Source organism: Somniosus microcephalus, chromosome 10, assembly GCF_052327205.1.
Source record: "Somniosus microcephalus isolate GS21.2 chromosome 10, FLI_Smic_1.0, whole genome shotgun sequence".
Classification (NCBI taxonomy): domain Eukaryota; kingdom Metazoa; phylum Chordata; class Chondrichthyes; order Squaliformes; family Somniosidae; genus Somniosus; species Somniosus microcephalus.
In genome coordinates, this window is record NC_140996.1 from 107,145,661 (window position 1) to 107,161,208 (window position 15,548).

The following is a 15,548-nucleotide window of genomic DNA, read 5'->3' on the forward strand; positions in this document are numbered from 1 at the left end:
TGGGGCATCCTGACAATGTGATAAGGCACTATATAAATGCATTTTTTCCTTTATTAAGGTTAAGCTCGTCAAAGAATTGTCATCACCAACAAGCAAAACATCTACATTTAAACCATAATCTCAGTGCCTGCACGACTCCTATCTTGGCCTGTTTTAGAGTTTGCAAAAAGTAGCAATCCGAGTGGAAGTCTTCATGCAGCTTCCAAAATTGATCAAAAAGATTTCTGTGAGAACTACATCCCTCAGCATACATTGTTGGTGTGTCATGTGTGAAATCCAAAAACAGATTGTGCATGCACAATCATATGATCCACAATATTTAACGAGGTACAAAAGAAAAAGTATGTTTTTCGGGAAAATGAATAGGCAAACTTAAGAAAAAAAATTACATCCATACCATCAGCGAACTTTTAAGTTTTTAGCTACAGACCTAATGAGAAAAAAAATCTTTCCAATGTTAGACGAAGGCTGACTTTCTCATCAGATCTTTACCAGTATTGAAATTTCACTGACAGCTAGAAGCTGATAAAGACAACTCTTATTATGTCCGTGTGTAATTGAGACACAGACTGCAGGAGTTGGTTATAACAGGTCTTTACTGAGTGGAGACAAACTGGAACTAACTATGCAAAGTTACTACACAGGCTTATATACAGGGGTGGTCACTACTGGTACTGCAGTATACAGGGGCTGCAGAATATAGTTCCTTCTGCAAGTACATACACTACAATTCCTCCTCTTTTAGCTAAACAGTACATAACATTCGATTAATAATTAAATAACATATTTACAATTACAGTTGTCATATACATTAGCTGAAGTTAAGCAATTATAAGTTCAGTCTTTGAGGAGGCTTCCTGATTCTGTCTGGATAACGCCTCTTTGGGGTATCAGGTTCTTCTGGCAGAGTTGATTCGGAATCAACGTCGTTGTTGGGTTCGTCTGCTTCCAATATCCCCGATTCTGAGGTAGATGCAATTGGTACTTCGGTTTCATCACCAGGTGTATCGGATCGTGGTGTGGAATTGACGTTTTCCAGTGACTCTAGAATCTGGTCAGCATGGCGTCTTACAATGCTCTCTCCAACGTCCACGGTATACATTAGAGGTCCTTGCCGTGTACAGATCGTTCCTGGCTGCCATTTCTCTGTGCGGTAGTCCCGGGCCAAAACTGGTTGACCTATCTTAAAACTCCTGGTCGGCCTTTCATTCATATTCTGAAACTGCCTGTTCTCCACATCTCTTCTGATGTTTGGCTTAACCAAATCCAAGCGGCATCATAGTCTTCAATTGAAGAATATCATAGCTGGAGTTTGGTTGGTAACCGCATGTGTCGCATTCCGGTAGGCAAACAAGTTATCCACCTTGTGTTGTAGGGGTATGTCTTCATTACACATTGCCTTGATAGCCTTCTTGAATGTTTGAACGAACCTCTCAGCCAATCCATTGGTGGCTGGATGATATGGGGCGGATGTGTAATGCTTAACACCATTGTTCTTTAAGAACCTCCGGAACTCTTCAGACACAAACTGTGGTCCATTGTCAGAGCAAATCTGTTCAGGCAGCCCATTTCTGGCGAATATCGTTCGTAAGACTATGATAGTTTTTTCTGTGGTGGTTGAGGACATTTTTATTACCTCTGGTCACTTTGAATGTGCATCCACCGCAATTAAAAACATCGAGTCCATAAATGGACCAGCAAAATCAATGTGCACCCTTTGCCATGGAGATGAGGGCCACTCCCATGGATGTAGAGGGGCTTGTGGTGGGGCGTTTTGGACCTTCTGGCATCCTGTACAGCTCTTGGTCATCTCTTCGATTTCTCTATCGATTCCCGGCCACCACACAAACGCTCTGGCTAAGTTCTTCATTTTTACCCCTCCCAGATGACCCTCATGAAGCTCATTGAGCACTCTATCCTTCAATTTGGGTGGAATTACTACTCTGGATCCACACATCAAGGTTCCTCTGCACACTGACAGCTGTTCTCTTCTCGGCAAGAATGCTGGCAACAGTGGTTCGCCATGTGCTGGCCATCCCGTCACCGTTAAATCATAGACCCAGGAGAGTGTCGGGTCATTTCGTGTTTCCTTTTCTATTTTGCATTCGTCACAGGTAGACATTCGACTATGGTCGAGTGGAATATCTCCACTGGATCCACTGCAGGTGCTTCTTCCACTGTCGGCAACGGTAGGCGCGACAATCCATCAGCATTCCCATGCTGTTTAGTTCCTTTGTACTCGATGTCATATTGGTGTGCCCCTAGGAAAAGGGACCACCTCTGTAGCCGTTGTGCTGTCATTATCGGGACGCCCTTCTGAGGGTTGAAAATGGAGACAAGAGGTTGATGATCAGTTAGTAGAGTAAATTTCTGACCGTGCAGGTAGTGATTGAACTTCTTCACCCCCCCACACCAGGCTGAGGGCCTCTCTGTCAATCTGGGCGTAGTTACGCTCAGCTGAAGTTAACGAGCGTGACGCAAAAGCTATCGGCCTCTCTGAACCATCAAGGAATTTATGTGACAGTACCGCTCCAATGCCGTAGGGAGACGCATCACACGCCAGTCTTATCGGTAGTGATGGGTTGTAGTGAGCCAATACTTCTCTTGAAGTGATTAGGTCTTTACTCTTCTGAAAGGCCCGCTTACATTCATCGCTCCATTTCCATGCTACTCCAGTTTGTAGTAGGGCGTTCAGTGGGTGCAGAATTGTGGACAAATTCGGCAAAAACTTGTGGCAGTAATTCATCAATCCGAGGAATGACCTCAGTTGCGACACATTTTCAGGCGCTGGAGCCTTAACTACCGCTTCAATTTTGTTAGGGGACTTATGTAACCCCTCTTCATCAATCACGTGGCCACAATACGATATCTATTTCTTAAAAAACTCGCACTTGGGGCGATTGGCTCGTAGCCCATGTTCTCTTAGTCTAGTGAGCACCTGCTCTAGGTTGGCAAGGTGTTCACTGTCATCTTCACCTGTCACTAGGATGTCGTCCAAGTAACACTGAGTCCCCGGAATCCCTTGCAGAACTTGTTCCATCGCTCTTTGCCATATCGCCGGAGCTGATGCTACTCCGAATACCAGTCGATTATACTGGTAAAGACCTTTGTGAGTGTTTATCGTGAGATACTTCCTAGAGGATTCTTCAACCTCCATCTGCAAATATGCTTGTGCTAGGTCAATTTTTGTAAAACGCTTCCCTCCAGATAGTGAGGCGAAAATATCTTCTATCCTCGGGAGAGGATATTGTACTGTGTGAAGGACTGGGTTCACCGTCACCTTGAAGTCCCCACAGATGCGAACCTTCCTTGGCTCCTCAGACTTATTGTTTAACATTTTCTTCATGACAGGAACGATGGGTGTCGCCCACTCGCTCCAGTCTACCTTAGATAACACGCCTGCATTCTCCAGATTCTCCAGCTCTGCCTCGACGGCTGGGCGAATTGCATATGGTACCTTCAGGCCTGCTGTGTGCTTCGAACGTTTACTATATTTCAGATTTGTAGGAGTTGCAGTTTTTTCTATCACCCCCCCCCATTTTCTTTCCTGTTTCTCCCAACTCCTATCCTATTCACCTTCATTTGATTTTTTCCGTTTTTTTTTCCAAGCCTTTTGACCACTTTATTTTCTCACCCTTTTATTATTTAATGCATTTTTATTGCCTCGTTGAGATGATCTTCCTGAATCATGCACCATTCTTCACTTATTTCCAGCTTTAAAAAAATGTTGCAGACCATTTAATTCATTAACTCTTGCTTTTCAGGGCTGCTTAGGTACATACCACATGGTTTCAGCCAAATGTGTTTAAATCCATATTCCCATTAGCTTTCATATATCTCAAGATGCTGATACTGAGATTGGTGTTATAGTTTTGGATTTAATCCACAAATAGGACTCTTTTTTGAGGCCCTCAGAATTCAAAAAAGACAATGCAGCAAATAATACAAGCATAAACAAGACTGAGTTACCAGGGCTCAGGTGCTGCAGTTTGGACAAACTGCGTTTCTGCGACAGCAGTTCTGATTTGCCCTTTACTTGTACTCCTCTGCCTCTATGTTCTGTTCAGTCTTATTAAGGGGCCTGATTTTCTTTCCCCTGCAGGTTCTGGGTTTGTACCCGAACGTTACCTGTTCTCTCTGCAGCCGCTGATCGATATTTAACGCGTTGACTTCAGGTCTGCAGCTGCGCGCGCGCGCGGTCCACCCGAGCTGCTTCTGCTTGTCGCGCTCGGGATTGGCCAAGGCGCTGTGAGTTTGGTGCGCGCGGCTGCACTTCCTGTTGTGGAAGATGGCGGCAGGCAGCTGGAATGTGGTCAGGATTCCTTTCCCGGGCAGTCAGTGCAGCGTCGCGCTGCCCGCGAGCGGCAGCCCAGGTACAAAGCGGCCCGCGAGCGGTAGCCCAGGTACAAACCCTGTTACCGGCACAGCGCAGCTCGCCTGGGCTTCGCTCTCCAGGTGTACAACGCTGCACGCCAGGGGACACTGCTAGCTCAGGAATTACACACGTGCTTACACTTGGGGAAACAATTCAGTTAGGTGGCTTGTGTTCAGTAATCAGAGCATGCGCATAAAACGCTGTTGATAAGTGGAAGACATTTATTTAAAACTAAATTAGAAAGCTTTGACGTGGACAGGGAATGGTGAAGTTGAAACAGTTTTATCGGCATGTAAACAGTAAACGGGTAGTAAGAGGCGGGGTGGGGCCTATAAGTGACAAAGAAGGTGATATGTGCTTAGAGACGCAGGGCAAGGCTAGAATAGATTATTCAATGAGTACTTTGTGTTGGTGTTTACTAAGGAGGTGGATGTTGACAAAATATCGGCAGAAGTGGAAAAGGTAGAAGCAATGGAAGGGGTGAAAATTGATAGGATGTACTAGAAAGGCTGGGTATGCTTAGTTGCCTAGTCTAGATGGCTTGCATCCCAGGTTGCTAAGGGAATTGGAGGAGATAGCAGAAAGGCTTGCCATAATTTATTTGTGAGCAGTCACACAACACCATGTTATAGTCCAACAGCTTTATTTGAAATCACAAGCTTTCGGAGCGCTGCTCCTTCTTGTGATTTCAAATAAAGCTGTTGGACTATAACCTGGTGTTGTGTGACTTCTCACAATTGTCCACCCCATGTCCAACACCGGCATCTCCACATCATAATTTATTTGGATATAGCATTTTGTTCACTGCTCTTTTTCCCTTTTTTAATTACTTGGGGTGCATTTGAAACTGATAGCAAAGTGACGAAAGTAACCTCGAGTGCTTGTGAACAGTCATTCAATGGCCATTGACTGCGCTGCTTCCGATTCGCTGCTATACTCACTGTGGCGTATTCTAATTTTAAAAACCGATAAAGAGTAAGTTATCAACGGCAAGATTGGTGCACTAGACGGAAAAATCTATGGTGAACGCCACCAATCTCGTGGTGGGCCAATGTGTTTTTTGGAGTTCTTATCACCCAGTAACTGAAATACACGGCAAGAAAGAAATAGGAAAACTATTTATCATTAAATTAATTCTATTAAGTGTATTCAAAGCAGTAGCATAGCCATAGATTTTGGATAACTAAACTGTTTTGTTGAGCATCTTGCATAGAATTCAATAGAATTTTACAGAACAGAAACAGGCCATTCGTGCAACATGTCTATGCTGGTGTTTATGCTCCACACGCGCCTCCTTTCACCCCACTTCAGCTCAGCCTATCGGCATAGCCGTCTATTCCTTTCTCCCTCGTGTGTTTATCTAGCTTCCCTTTAAATGCATTTATGCTATTCACCTCAACTACTCCTTGTGGTAGTGAGTTCCACATTTTCACCACTCTGGGTACAGAAATTTCTTTCCTTAAATGTGTTATTGCTGCAATGACAGGTTCTTGTATGTATAGGTGAGCGGGAATGTTTGGGAAATGTTGAGTGCCATAGATTAAACCCATTTAATCATGGAGCTGTGCTTATGCCAGTTTTGCTACTGGTTTTGTGTCAGTGCAAAATAATTTTCAATGCACATTGAATCAGAGTCCAGTCAGCAATCTGACTGCAGACCATTATGGCAAGAGGTGTGAGACCACAAAGAGATACAGCCTTACTGTTGGTATTTCTTGTTAGATGCAAATACTGTACAAAGTTTTTTTTTATATAAAGGTCCATTATGAGAAATTTTAAAATTAAATTTTAATGTTAAGAGCCAGTGCTGCAATCTGCTGTCTCCTACCCTAAAAATTTAACTAAAAACAGAAAATGCTGGAAATACTCAGCAGATCAGGCAGCATCTGTGGAGAGAGAAACAATTTCAGCTCAATGACCCTTTGTCAGAACTGGAAAAAGTTGGAGATGTAATAAATTTTAAGCAAGTGCAGGGGGAGGGGAGGGGAGGAGAGGAGAGGAAAGAACTAAAGGGAAGGTCTGTGATAGGGTGGAAGGCAGGAGAGATTAAATGACAAAAGGTATGATAGTACAAAGCAAAAGGAGATAGTAATGGGACAAGTAAAGAAACAAAAGATGGGTCTAGAAGAGGTGTCAATGGGGATGACAGAATCATCAACAGCTGCCATGTGAAAAAATTGGGGCAGAGGTAACTCTCCTTTTGCTTTATACAATCATACCTTTTGTCATTTAATCTCTCCACCCTATCGCAGCCCTTCCTTTTTGCTCTTTCCTCCCCTCCCCCCCCCCCCCTTTCCCTGCCTCTGCACTTGCTTAAAATCTGTTACATCTCTAACATTTTCCAGTTCTGATGAAAGGTCATCGACCTGAAACGTTAACTCTGTTGTTTCTCTCTCCACAGATGCTGCCTGACCTGAGTATTTCTAACATTTTCTGTTTTTATTTCCGATTTCCAGCATCTGCAGTATTTTGTTTTTTAATAAAAATGTAACTAATGGTTGGATGTCTGAGCATAGTTTGGGGTATGGAAACCCCCCTTTGAGTGAGTGTGCGATATGAGAACTGGCAGTGTAATTTTATCTGCTAAACCTGCATTGCACAGCATAGGTCCCAGTTTCCCAGTGGTACCTGTAGTATAGCTGGCCAGTGAGGGACATCAAAACCAGTCACAATCTTTAAACCAAAATGAGTTGCACTTGGCAGATCTGGTATAGCTGATGATGGATACTTAGTGAATTGCAAGGCATCCAATTGTATGCGCAGTATTTGAATATGATGTATAGTAAATATATACTGTATGGCAACAAGAAAATTGCAAAAGAAAACCCTTCAATTATTGCATTGCTAATGAAGATATATTTATTGCAATTTAGTCTCAGTCCTAGTAATTTTGTTAAAGCTGTGGCAAGCACATCTTATTAAAGGAAACTCCTATATAGTATGTTGGCCAAAATTATAGATTGGTGGTCGTCTGACCACCTCACCCCCATTGAGTTACAGACAAACTAATCCTTGTGTTTTTTTATTCTGTTAAATTATTACTAATTGTAAACTACAGGTATTTCAACTCTAGACCCTCAGTAATTAAAACACCTTCAGTTTTGCTAACAGTATAGATAATATGGTTTCCATGTATCATTTACAATGCAGACACGAAAGTGGCATGGGTGTCACCAAGTGTTCGGGAGGCTATAAGTTGATGCATCAGATGAATATGCCAAAGCATTTTTTTGCACCTTCTTTCAGTACTCCAATTTTGCAAATTTTCAAGAAAATCATGAGCTGAGTAGTAAACCCATCTGGTTCACTAATGTCCTTTAGGGAAGGAAGTCTGCTGTTCTTACCCGGTCTGGCCTATATGTGACTCCAGACCCACAACAATGTGGTTGACTCTTAACTGTCCTCTGAAATGGCCTAGCAAGCCACTCAGTTGTACCAAACCAGTACAAAGAAGTATCACCACGCGGACTGCAGCGGTTCAAGAAGGCAGCTCACCACCACCATCTGATGGGCAATAAATGCTGGCCTTGCCAGCGATGCCCACATCCCATGAACAAATTTAAAAAAGTGGAGATTCCATATCCTGATGGGTGCTTTTGGGTGTTGAGTTTAAGTGTAGCTTGCTATGTTTAGTTGGCAGTATATTTTTGTACAAAAACAGTAGTCTGTGGTGGGGAAATTCCTTAGTGTTTCTTTAGGGTTTAATCCTTAGTCCTAGAATTGAGGGCATTTCTTTTATTTTAAAAGGAAATTATCTGACTGACTTCTGGGCTGATTCGTGGGGATTGGAATGAAGTGTTTCAAAACATTTGCCACGCATCTGTAGTGGTTTAAGTAAATATAAATGACAGAATTGCCCTTTATTTTATTCTAGGTGGATGCATAGAAGATCTTGTAAGAGCCTGTGAAAATGTCTTAAAAGCATTAAGGAGTAAGCTTCTTACAATAGAGCTTAATGTCCTGTGTTCTCTGTTGTATGTTTTCCACAACAGACTACGTCAGCACAAATCTTACCTTGCGTTGAAGCAGGTTAGTATGCTAGTACTGTACAAAGATTTGTGTTAACACTGGATCTAGTACATGATTTCTGAAGTGCAAAATTATGACAATAGCAGTTCTCACTTTTACTGTTAAAACTTTACTATAGAATGATTATTAGTGTGAAAATGAAGGGATAAGACGGAGCAGTGTACAAATTCCAGGTTTGGAATTTATGTCGTGGAAATTAATTCCCTTCCAAACATAAATTACTATATTGTATTTATTTCTGTTTATGCATTAAATTCATGAAATTATTTTGCTATCATCTACCTTATTAGGTTGAACAGTGTGTGAAGCGTTTAGACAATATGCAACTTGAAGGTTCAGTTCAAGACCTGATCAAGTTGTGTCCAAGGTAACCTATGAAGCAAAAATATAAAATCATGCATTATTCTACAGTTTTGCTTTGTAACTTTGATTTTTTTTAAAACATCAGAATGTCTAAGATGCAAAATGCTGACACAAAACGCATCCCCAGCCAACCGGTCCTGGAGTGGGTATCGCTGAAAGTGTTGGGGGGCAGTAAGTTGATGCTGCGTGTGATGGAAATGTGCTCCAAAGCATTTCTGTATCCTTGAATTTAGCAATTTTTGTACTGCTTGCATATGTCGTAATGTGTTTTAATCTGAAATTTGCTGATGTATTGATAGGATAGACCATTGGTACTCAAAATGTAGCCACCTGTGCTTCATCTACAGGCCTCAGCAAAAGTCCTGCTTTGTGGTTCTCTGAGATATATACACATGCGTGTGTGCGCGCACGTGCAATTTGGCAACAGAAAATTAGTGAGTAATTATAGGATATTTGATCATGTGTTGTGGACTGCAGAAATCATACAGCTTATCTTGATTGCTGTTTCATTTTGAGTGAACAGCGTTCCTTTTGTTTTATTCCTCTGGTCATGTATTGCATGCAACCAATTGACAGCTGCTTTGAAATGGCTGTTATGGGATGTATATATCGTGCCATGGTATTTTTCTCCCTCCGTTTCTTGTTTTTCCCTTATTCCCTCTCCCTCCTTCAGCTGTATGGCTCAGATCAGGAGCTCAGTTGCATGGTGATCAAATCTACATTAAGCCACTGGCATTGCACAAGGTGTTGATACATGATGATCTTACCTTATTTTGAATTTGTTTTAAGATCAAATGGCTAAAATTGTGGAAGACATGAGTGAAACAAAATTGTATTTTAAACTTAGTTTGAAAACTGTTTAATCACTTGGTTATTTGAAATATTTAGACAAATGCACTGTTTGCATTATTTTATAGATATATACAATGTTTCTAACCACAGCCTGTGGTCATACCAAGCATTGTGCATATGTACAATTACAGTTACATTGATGTTTGAGTATTGGATGCTTTAATATTTTCCAAATTTAAGTTCAACAATGAACTAAAATTTAATGGTTCTCATTTGTTTTTAATTGGTTCATGCCTACTTTTAACTTCTTAAGTAGTCGAATTTTGTTGCAATAAATTCCTTTTTTTTTTAGATTCTCTCCAGGATCTAACAACAACACCAGTTATAGTTCAATAAGAACATAAGAAATAGGAGCAGGAGTAGGCCAATCGGCCCCTTGAGCCTGCTCCACCATTCAATAAGATCATGGCTGATCTGATCCTAACCTCAAATCTTCTATCATTCTCCATCCCACCTGAACCCATGTGATCTCCCGGGAGAGGCGAAAAACCAGATAAAAAACCCAATGGCCAATTTGGGAGAAAAAATCTGGGAAATTCCTCTCCGACCCATCTAGGCGATCAAAACTCTTCCAGATCACTCTGTCCCTATATTTTCTACAGTACTTACCTTCTGTAAAGGCGATCTCCACCCCAGCCAGGAACAGGAATAAAACCATCTCCTGAAATCTAACACAGAATTAGAACACAAGAAGTAGGAGCAGAACCAGGCTACACGGCCCCTGGGCCCGCTCCACTACCCACAGGGCCATGACCATTCCGAACCTAGACTCATGTCCAATTTCCTGCCCGCTCCCCGTAACCCTTAATTCCCTTTACTTCTAGGAAACTATCTATTTCTGTTTTAAATTTATTTAATGATGTAGTTCCTTCTAATGTAGAAAAAAAATCCTATGACATTTTAGAGGCATACAGGGAAAAAACAGACACAAAGCCAAAAAAGGAGAGACTAAGAAGGGTGACCAAAAGATTGTTGAAAGAGAAAGGTTTTGCGAGAGCAAAGTGTTGGTTTTGGTGAGAGGATTCCAGTGAATGGAGCCCTGGCAGCTGAAGGCATGGCTGCCAATAGCCGGGCAAAAGGAGAGGGAATGGAGAGCTCAGCGGTTGGGGGGAAGGGAGAAGCAATGTCATGCAGGAATTTAAACATGATGAGAATTTTAAATGTGAGGTGGTAGGTGCCAAGTAGGTCAGCTATGATGGTAAGTGGGATAGGATACGAGTGACAGAGCTTTGGATGAGTTGAAGTTTATGGAGAATGGGAGATCAGCCAGAGGAGCATTAGAGTAATCCGGTCTGGAGATGGCAAAGCCATGAATGAGGGTTTTCGTGGCAGGTGGGCTGAGGTAGGGATGGAGTTGGGCAATGTTAAGGTGATGACACAATGTTTTTTATGAGATTATATGGTCAGAAGCTCAGCTTGGGGCTGAACAGGCTGCAGTGGTGGCAAACCGTCTAATTCAGCCTGAGGCAGTGACCAGGGAAGGGTGGAGTCTCAGGCGAGTGTATGAAGTTTGTGGCAGGGGTCAAAGATGTTGGCTTCATTCGTTCCTGTGTTGGAGGAAATTGAAGTTCATCTAAGAGTGGTTGCCGGACAATCTGAAAGCACAAGAGTGTTTGGGGATCGAGAGAATTGTGGAGGGGCTGGGTGTCATTAGTGTATATGTGGAAGCTGACCCCATGTCTGGTTGTGCGGTAGAATGGAGGATTTAAAATGGAAATTACACTTTTCCCTGAAAGGATATGTTTCTGAAAAACAAAACTCTGGATATTTCTGGAAAATTACCTAATGGAGAACTGCTGTTTTGATCTCCTGTTTAGAAAAAGACTTTTGAAATTATGTATCCAGTATCTTTGTCTTTGGTAAGCTACCATTCAAGTGAATGGGGATTAGCATCCTTTCTGGTCCCAGTCTAACACTCGTTGAAAACTTTCTGAACTGTTGGTTACCTTAATTCTAATGTACGATAGTTTGACTGTTCAGTATCTTCGTTGTGAAGAATTTATAGTCCTAAATGTAGTTGTTACCGGATTGCTCAGCAGACTGTGGTAAGTGAAGAATTGATTCTGTTGACATTTAATTTGTAATCACTGAATTTTAGTAAATGTTTTTAAATAAAATAATTGTAGTGGATATTTCACAATTGTTTTTTTCTTTCTAGGGTCCTGTTTAGAAGTATTTTAATAAGCCTTGATGTTTTGTATGACAAACTGTTCCTGTTACTAAATGAGGTAACTAAAATTCAACATATGACCTATGTGAAGGAGTTTTCCTTCCCTGTTAGTATCAGACAATGGCTTGGTCATTCCTATTCCAAAGTCTTACAAATGCGTCTTTCATCTCGGATGAGTGGAATGCCTTCAGAAAAGCCAGGTTTACTTGACAAATTATTCTCTGGGTCTGAGCCTTTATTATTGGAGAATGATCAAAATGCAGCATTAGAAGGAAATAAATTGAATGACAACATCATCCCTAAAGAAAATCAGTTTCTGGATATCAGACTCCCTATACAGGACCAAAGACACTCTGAAATTGGTGAGCGTTTGTGTGATGCTATTGCAGTAAATTATTGTATTGCTTTGTCAGTCTAATAAAATCTAACTGTACTGCTGTTTGCCCAAAATGACATGTTGTAATGTTGTATGCTTTTTACTAGTGTGGTATAGTTACTGCTTTAAACATATGAATTGCTTTGGAATTGAATTGAACTAAATGTTCTGTTTCTATTGAAGAAACTGGAATGCAGTTGGGATTTGAAATGAAGTCTCTACAGGCTTACAGTCACAACTGTTCTGAGGTCAGTATGGTTCTATAACTATTATTAATTCTCCACCCCACTCCCACTCCCACTCTGACCTCTCTCCCCTCAGCCTCCTACATTGTTGTAATAAAGCTCGAGGAACAGCACCTCATCTTTTGATTAGGCACTTTACAGCCTTCTGGACTCAACATTGAGTTCAACAATTTCAGATCATAACCACAACTCCCATTTTTCCAGACAGCAGCTGCTGGTAATGGCTCTGCTGTTGTCATTTACAGCACTTCTAGACCCATCTTTTGTTTCTATTCTTGTCCCATTACCTTTGCCTTGCACCATCATCCCATTTGTCATTTAATCTCGCCGGCTTTCAGACCTTCCCTTTTGTTCTTCCCTCCGCACACCCCTTTCCCTACCTCTGTACTTGCTTAAAACTTGTTAGATCTCTAACTTTTTCCAGTTCTGATGAAAGGTCATCGACTTGAAACGTTAACTCTGTTTCTCTCTCCACAGATGCTGCCTGACCTGAGCATTTCCAGCATTTTCTGTTTTTATTTCAGATTACCAGCATCTGCAGTATTTTGATTTTGGTTCTATAACCGTACATGATAATATGTATGTCTATATATATATATATATATACTACCATCCTTTTTAAAAACTTTTTTTTCCCCTAGAATGTCCAGACGTTTGTGAGGGAATTTAACTTCAGAAGATCGAAGAAAAATGAGAAACCACTTGCTTTATTCGATGAGTTTGTGAGGAGGATTAGTGCAACACAGACTTTTAGTGCACTGTCTTGGGAGCTCAAGACAATATTCCTTTGGTTTAGGCACAGGAAACTAAAACATGAAACCTGCTATTTAGGAAATCAGTTTCTCAGATGTCACAAACTTAAAATGGTGGAAGCTCTTGGCTACAGGTATGTGTGCATGTAAATGGGAGGGGGGTTAGAGAAGAGGAAAATAACATCTTGCTGATCATAGTGTTCTGGCGGCGAAGCATTCAGCTGCAGACTTTATCTACAGTTTTGATGTCCTGGCTAGTGGTATTCTACAGCCAAAATAAAAAAATTGGCCATATGTGTACAACACCTGCACTGAAAACAGTAGAGAAACCTGCAAGTAATCTGCCCATTGTTCCTGATAAAAGTAGTAGATTGATATTTGTGGCTTGTTTTACATAATTGAAACTATAAGAAACTTTCTGTACAGGTAGTGATGCAAATAAAACATAACTAAACATATATTAGTTTCAGAACTTAGTGAGCAATTACTATTTGAAATGAGATGTAGAACCCATGAATTTTAGTTAATCTCCACCTAGGAAATACGCATGGTGTTAGATATCACTTTTGGGGAGGGTTGAATGAGGCTCATGACAGTGGAATGTTCAGTCATTTTGTGCTTGTAAGTATAAAATATATTAATCATTAAACATTTAATCAGAAAACCACTGGGAATAATGGAACTTGCTCGTGACTATTACTTATGAGTTGTTAGGTCATTCTCACTTGTTGACTCAATTGGATATTCACTTTCTGTTATACTTTCCATTTATACACTGCAGTTATGTTTTTTTTGGGGGGTGGGGGTTGGGGGGGTGGGGGGGAGGTGGAATACTGCTAGTTTTGAAAGTTGGCCACATCTTCTGCAGTGCCTGACTAGTATGTTATAACTCTGAGAGTTTTCCATCTCATCCAGCCCACCACTACGCCAGTGTGCCTTTTCTATTTCCCATGCCAGTCACCCTTCTGGTATTTCACTACTGAAATAAAGACTCTTTTGATCCGTAGAGGTATGGGCACAAGGCCTAATTCATTACATTTAAGACCGTTTCAGCTGGCAAAAGGATGAGACTTTTCATCCCATTAGAGTCGAGGCTAGATTTAAATCCGAGCCAGAGGTGAAAAAGGTGAATGAATGTACTATCCAGCTTTCATAGTAGGAGATTTATAATGTATGTCTGTATTCCTTTTTTTTACAATTTAGTTTTCCAAAGAAGATCTATTTCATAAAAATGGCTGCCTGCAGATACCTCACTAAAAGGTCCCAGGGAACATTGCATCAAGATAAAATGTTCAACAATTGTAAGAGCCCAGTGACCCTTCTCCAAAAGTGTAAGATGAGACACAAGAGACAGTCAAAGTTATGCAAGATACTGCTGAGGACAAAGAGGTCCTCACTCAAGAAGAAACGGATAAGGGTTAGACTTGATGCAAAGAAAGGCAGTAAAAGAACATTACAAACTGCTCCACATTTTGCATTTGATACACAAGCTGCTGTAAAGAGACAGTGTGTTACTGGAGATATGCCTACTGAATTTGTTGGAAACATTGGTCAGTCTCAGAATCTCAAAAATATGGCACACCCACCGGGTTCTTCGGGAGCAGGGTCTGCAGTTGTGCCAAATGTGGATGATGATATTGATGACATTTTTGCATCAATTGGTGTATAGTTTGTTCCTTGAAATTTTCAAACTACGGCAAGTGAAAAGATTTAACTAAGCAACATAACTGGAGGCAAACTTGGAGAAGTGCAATTCTCTTGCTATGAATTTGAAAATAGGATGCTTATTTTATATGTTGCATTATACTTGTGCCACTTTGACTATTCAATTCCAATAAACTTAAATTACAAAAAACCAGGTTCTAATGAAAGGAACAAGAAAGTGGCTCTGGAGTTTTTTTCCCTCAAAAAGCTATTTGACAAGAGTCTGTTAAGGTGGCAAAGAAGAAAAAGATCCAGTTTTCCTTTAGGTTTTCAGTTTTGCATTCATACCATCTGGATTCTGCAATTTTGGTTATAAGTTTAAGAGCTGGGTTACACTTATGTTATATATTGCTATATTTTCAAAACCTGGATTATATCCCTCAAATTTGTTTTTCCCCCGATTGAAAACTAGTCCAGTTCTGTGAGTCACCTCTTGTAACTTAGCTCCAAATCCACAAATCATCTTTTTTGAACTTTGTGCAAGACAGGAACAAATTTGAAAGGATGCCATCAGCAGTTGTTTATCCTGATATCTACCACAAAATAGTTTTCTACTGCACAAAACGGACCATTACCTAGCTTTTCTGCACACTTACAACTTTATTTTAAGTTGATTTTATTACAATACAGTATTTCACGTATTTGCAATTTTATGTGAGGATGAGTAACAAAAACCTCTTAG

The 15,548-nt window shown here is 40.8% G+C and overlaps 1 protein-coding gene across 5 annotated transcripts; it reads left to right on the plus strand.

Moving 5' to 3' along the window:
- Window positions 1-4,106: 4,106 nt before the first annotated feature.
- On the plus strand, window positions 4,107-15,359 carry rmp64 (ribonuclease MRP subunit p64). Of its 5 annotated transcripts, none has more exons than XM_085998691.1 (9): window positions 4,107-4,175; window positions 8,250-8,404; window positions 8,695-8,771; window positions 8,853-8,984; window positions 11,587-11,664; window positions 11,778-12,151; window positions 12,349-12,413; window positions 13,052-13,296; window positions 14,366-15,359. In XM_085998691.1, the coding sequence occupies exons 3-9, from the start codon at window positions 8,725-8,727 to the stop codon at window positions 14,829-14,831; spliced, it is 1,407 nt and encodes a 468-aa protein (XP_085854817.1). In that variant the 5' UTR covers window positions 4,107-4,175; window positions 8,250-8,404; window positions 8,695-8,724; the 3' UTR covers window positions 14,832-15,359. The 5 variants fall into 5 exon arrangements, with proteins under 5 accessions (XP_085854817.1, XP_085854813.1, XP_085854815.1 ...); XM_085998687.1 differs by lacking the exon at window positions 4,107-4,175 and adding an exon at window positions 4,217-4,403; XM_085998689.1 differs by lacking the exon at window positions 4,107-4,175 and adding an exon at window positions 4,218-4,403 and having other exon boundaries at window positions 8,250-8,269.
- Window positions 15,360-15,548: the final 189 nt, after the last annotated feature.

Bases quoted from the DNA above. Each gene is read 5' to 3' on its own strand.
- rmp64 (XM_085998687.1), top strand. From the start codon at position 4,289: ATGGCGGCAGGCAGCTGGAATGTGGTCAGGATTCCTTTCCCGGGCAGT. The intron at 4,404-8,249 runs GTACAAACCCTG...ATTTTATTCTAG, and splicing joins GCCCGCGAGCGGTAGCCCAG to GTGGATGCATAGAAGATCTT. The intron at 12,152-12,348 runs GTGAGCGTTTGT...TTTCTATTGAAG, and splicing joins CCAAAGACACTCTGAAATTG to AAACTGGAATGCAGTTGGGA.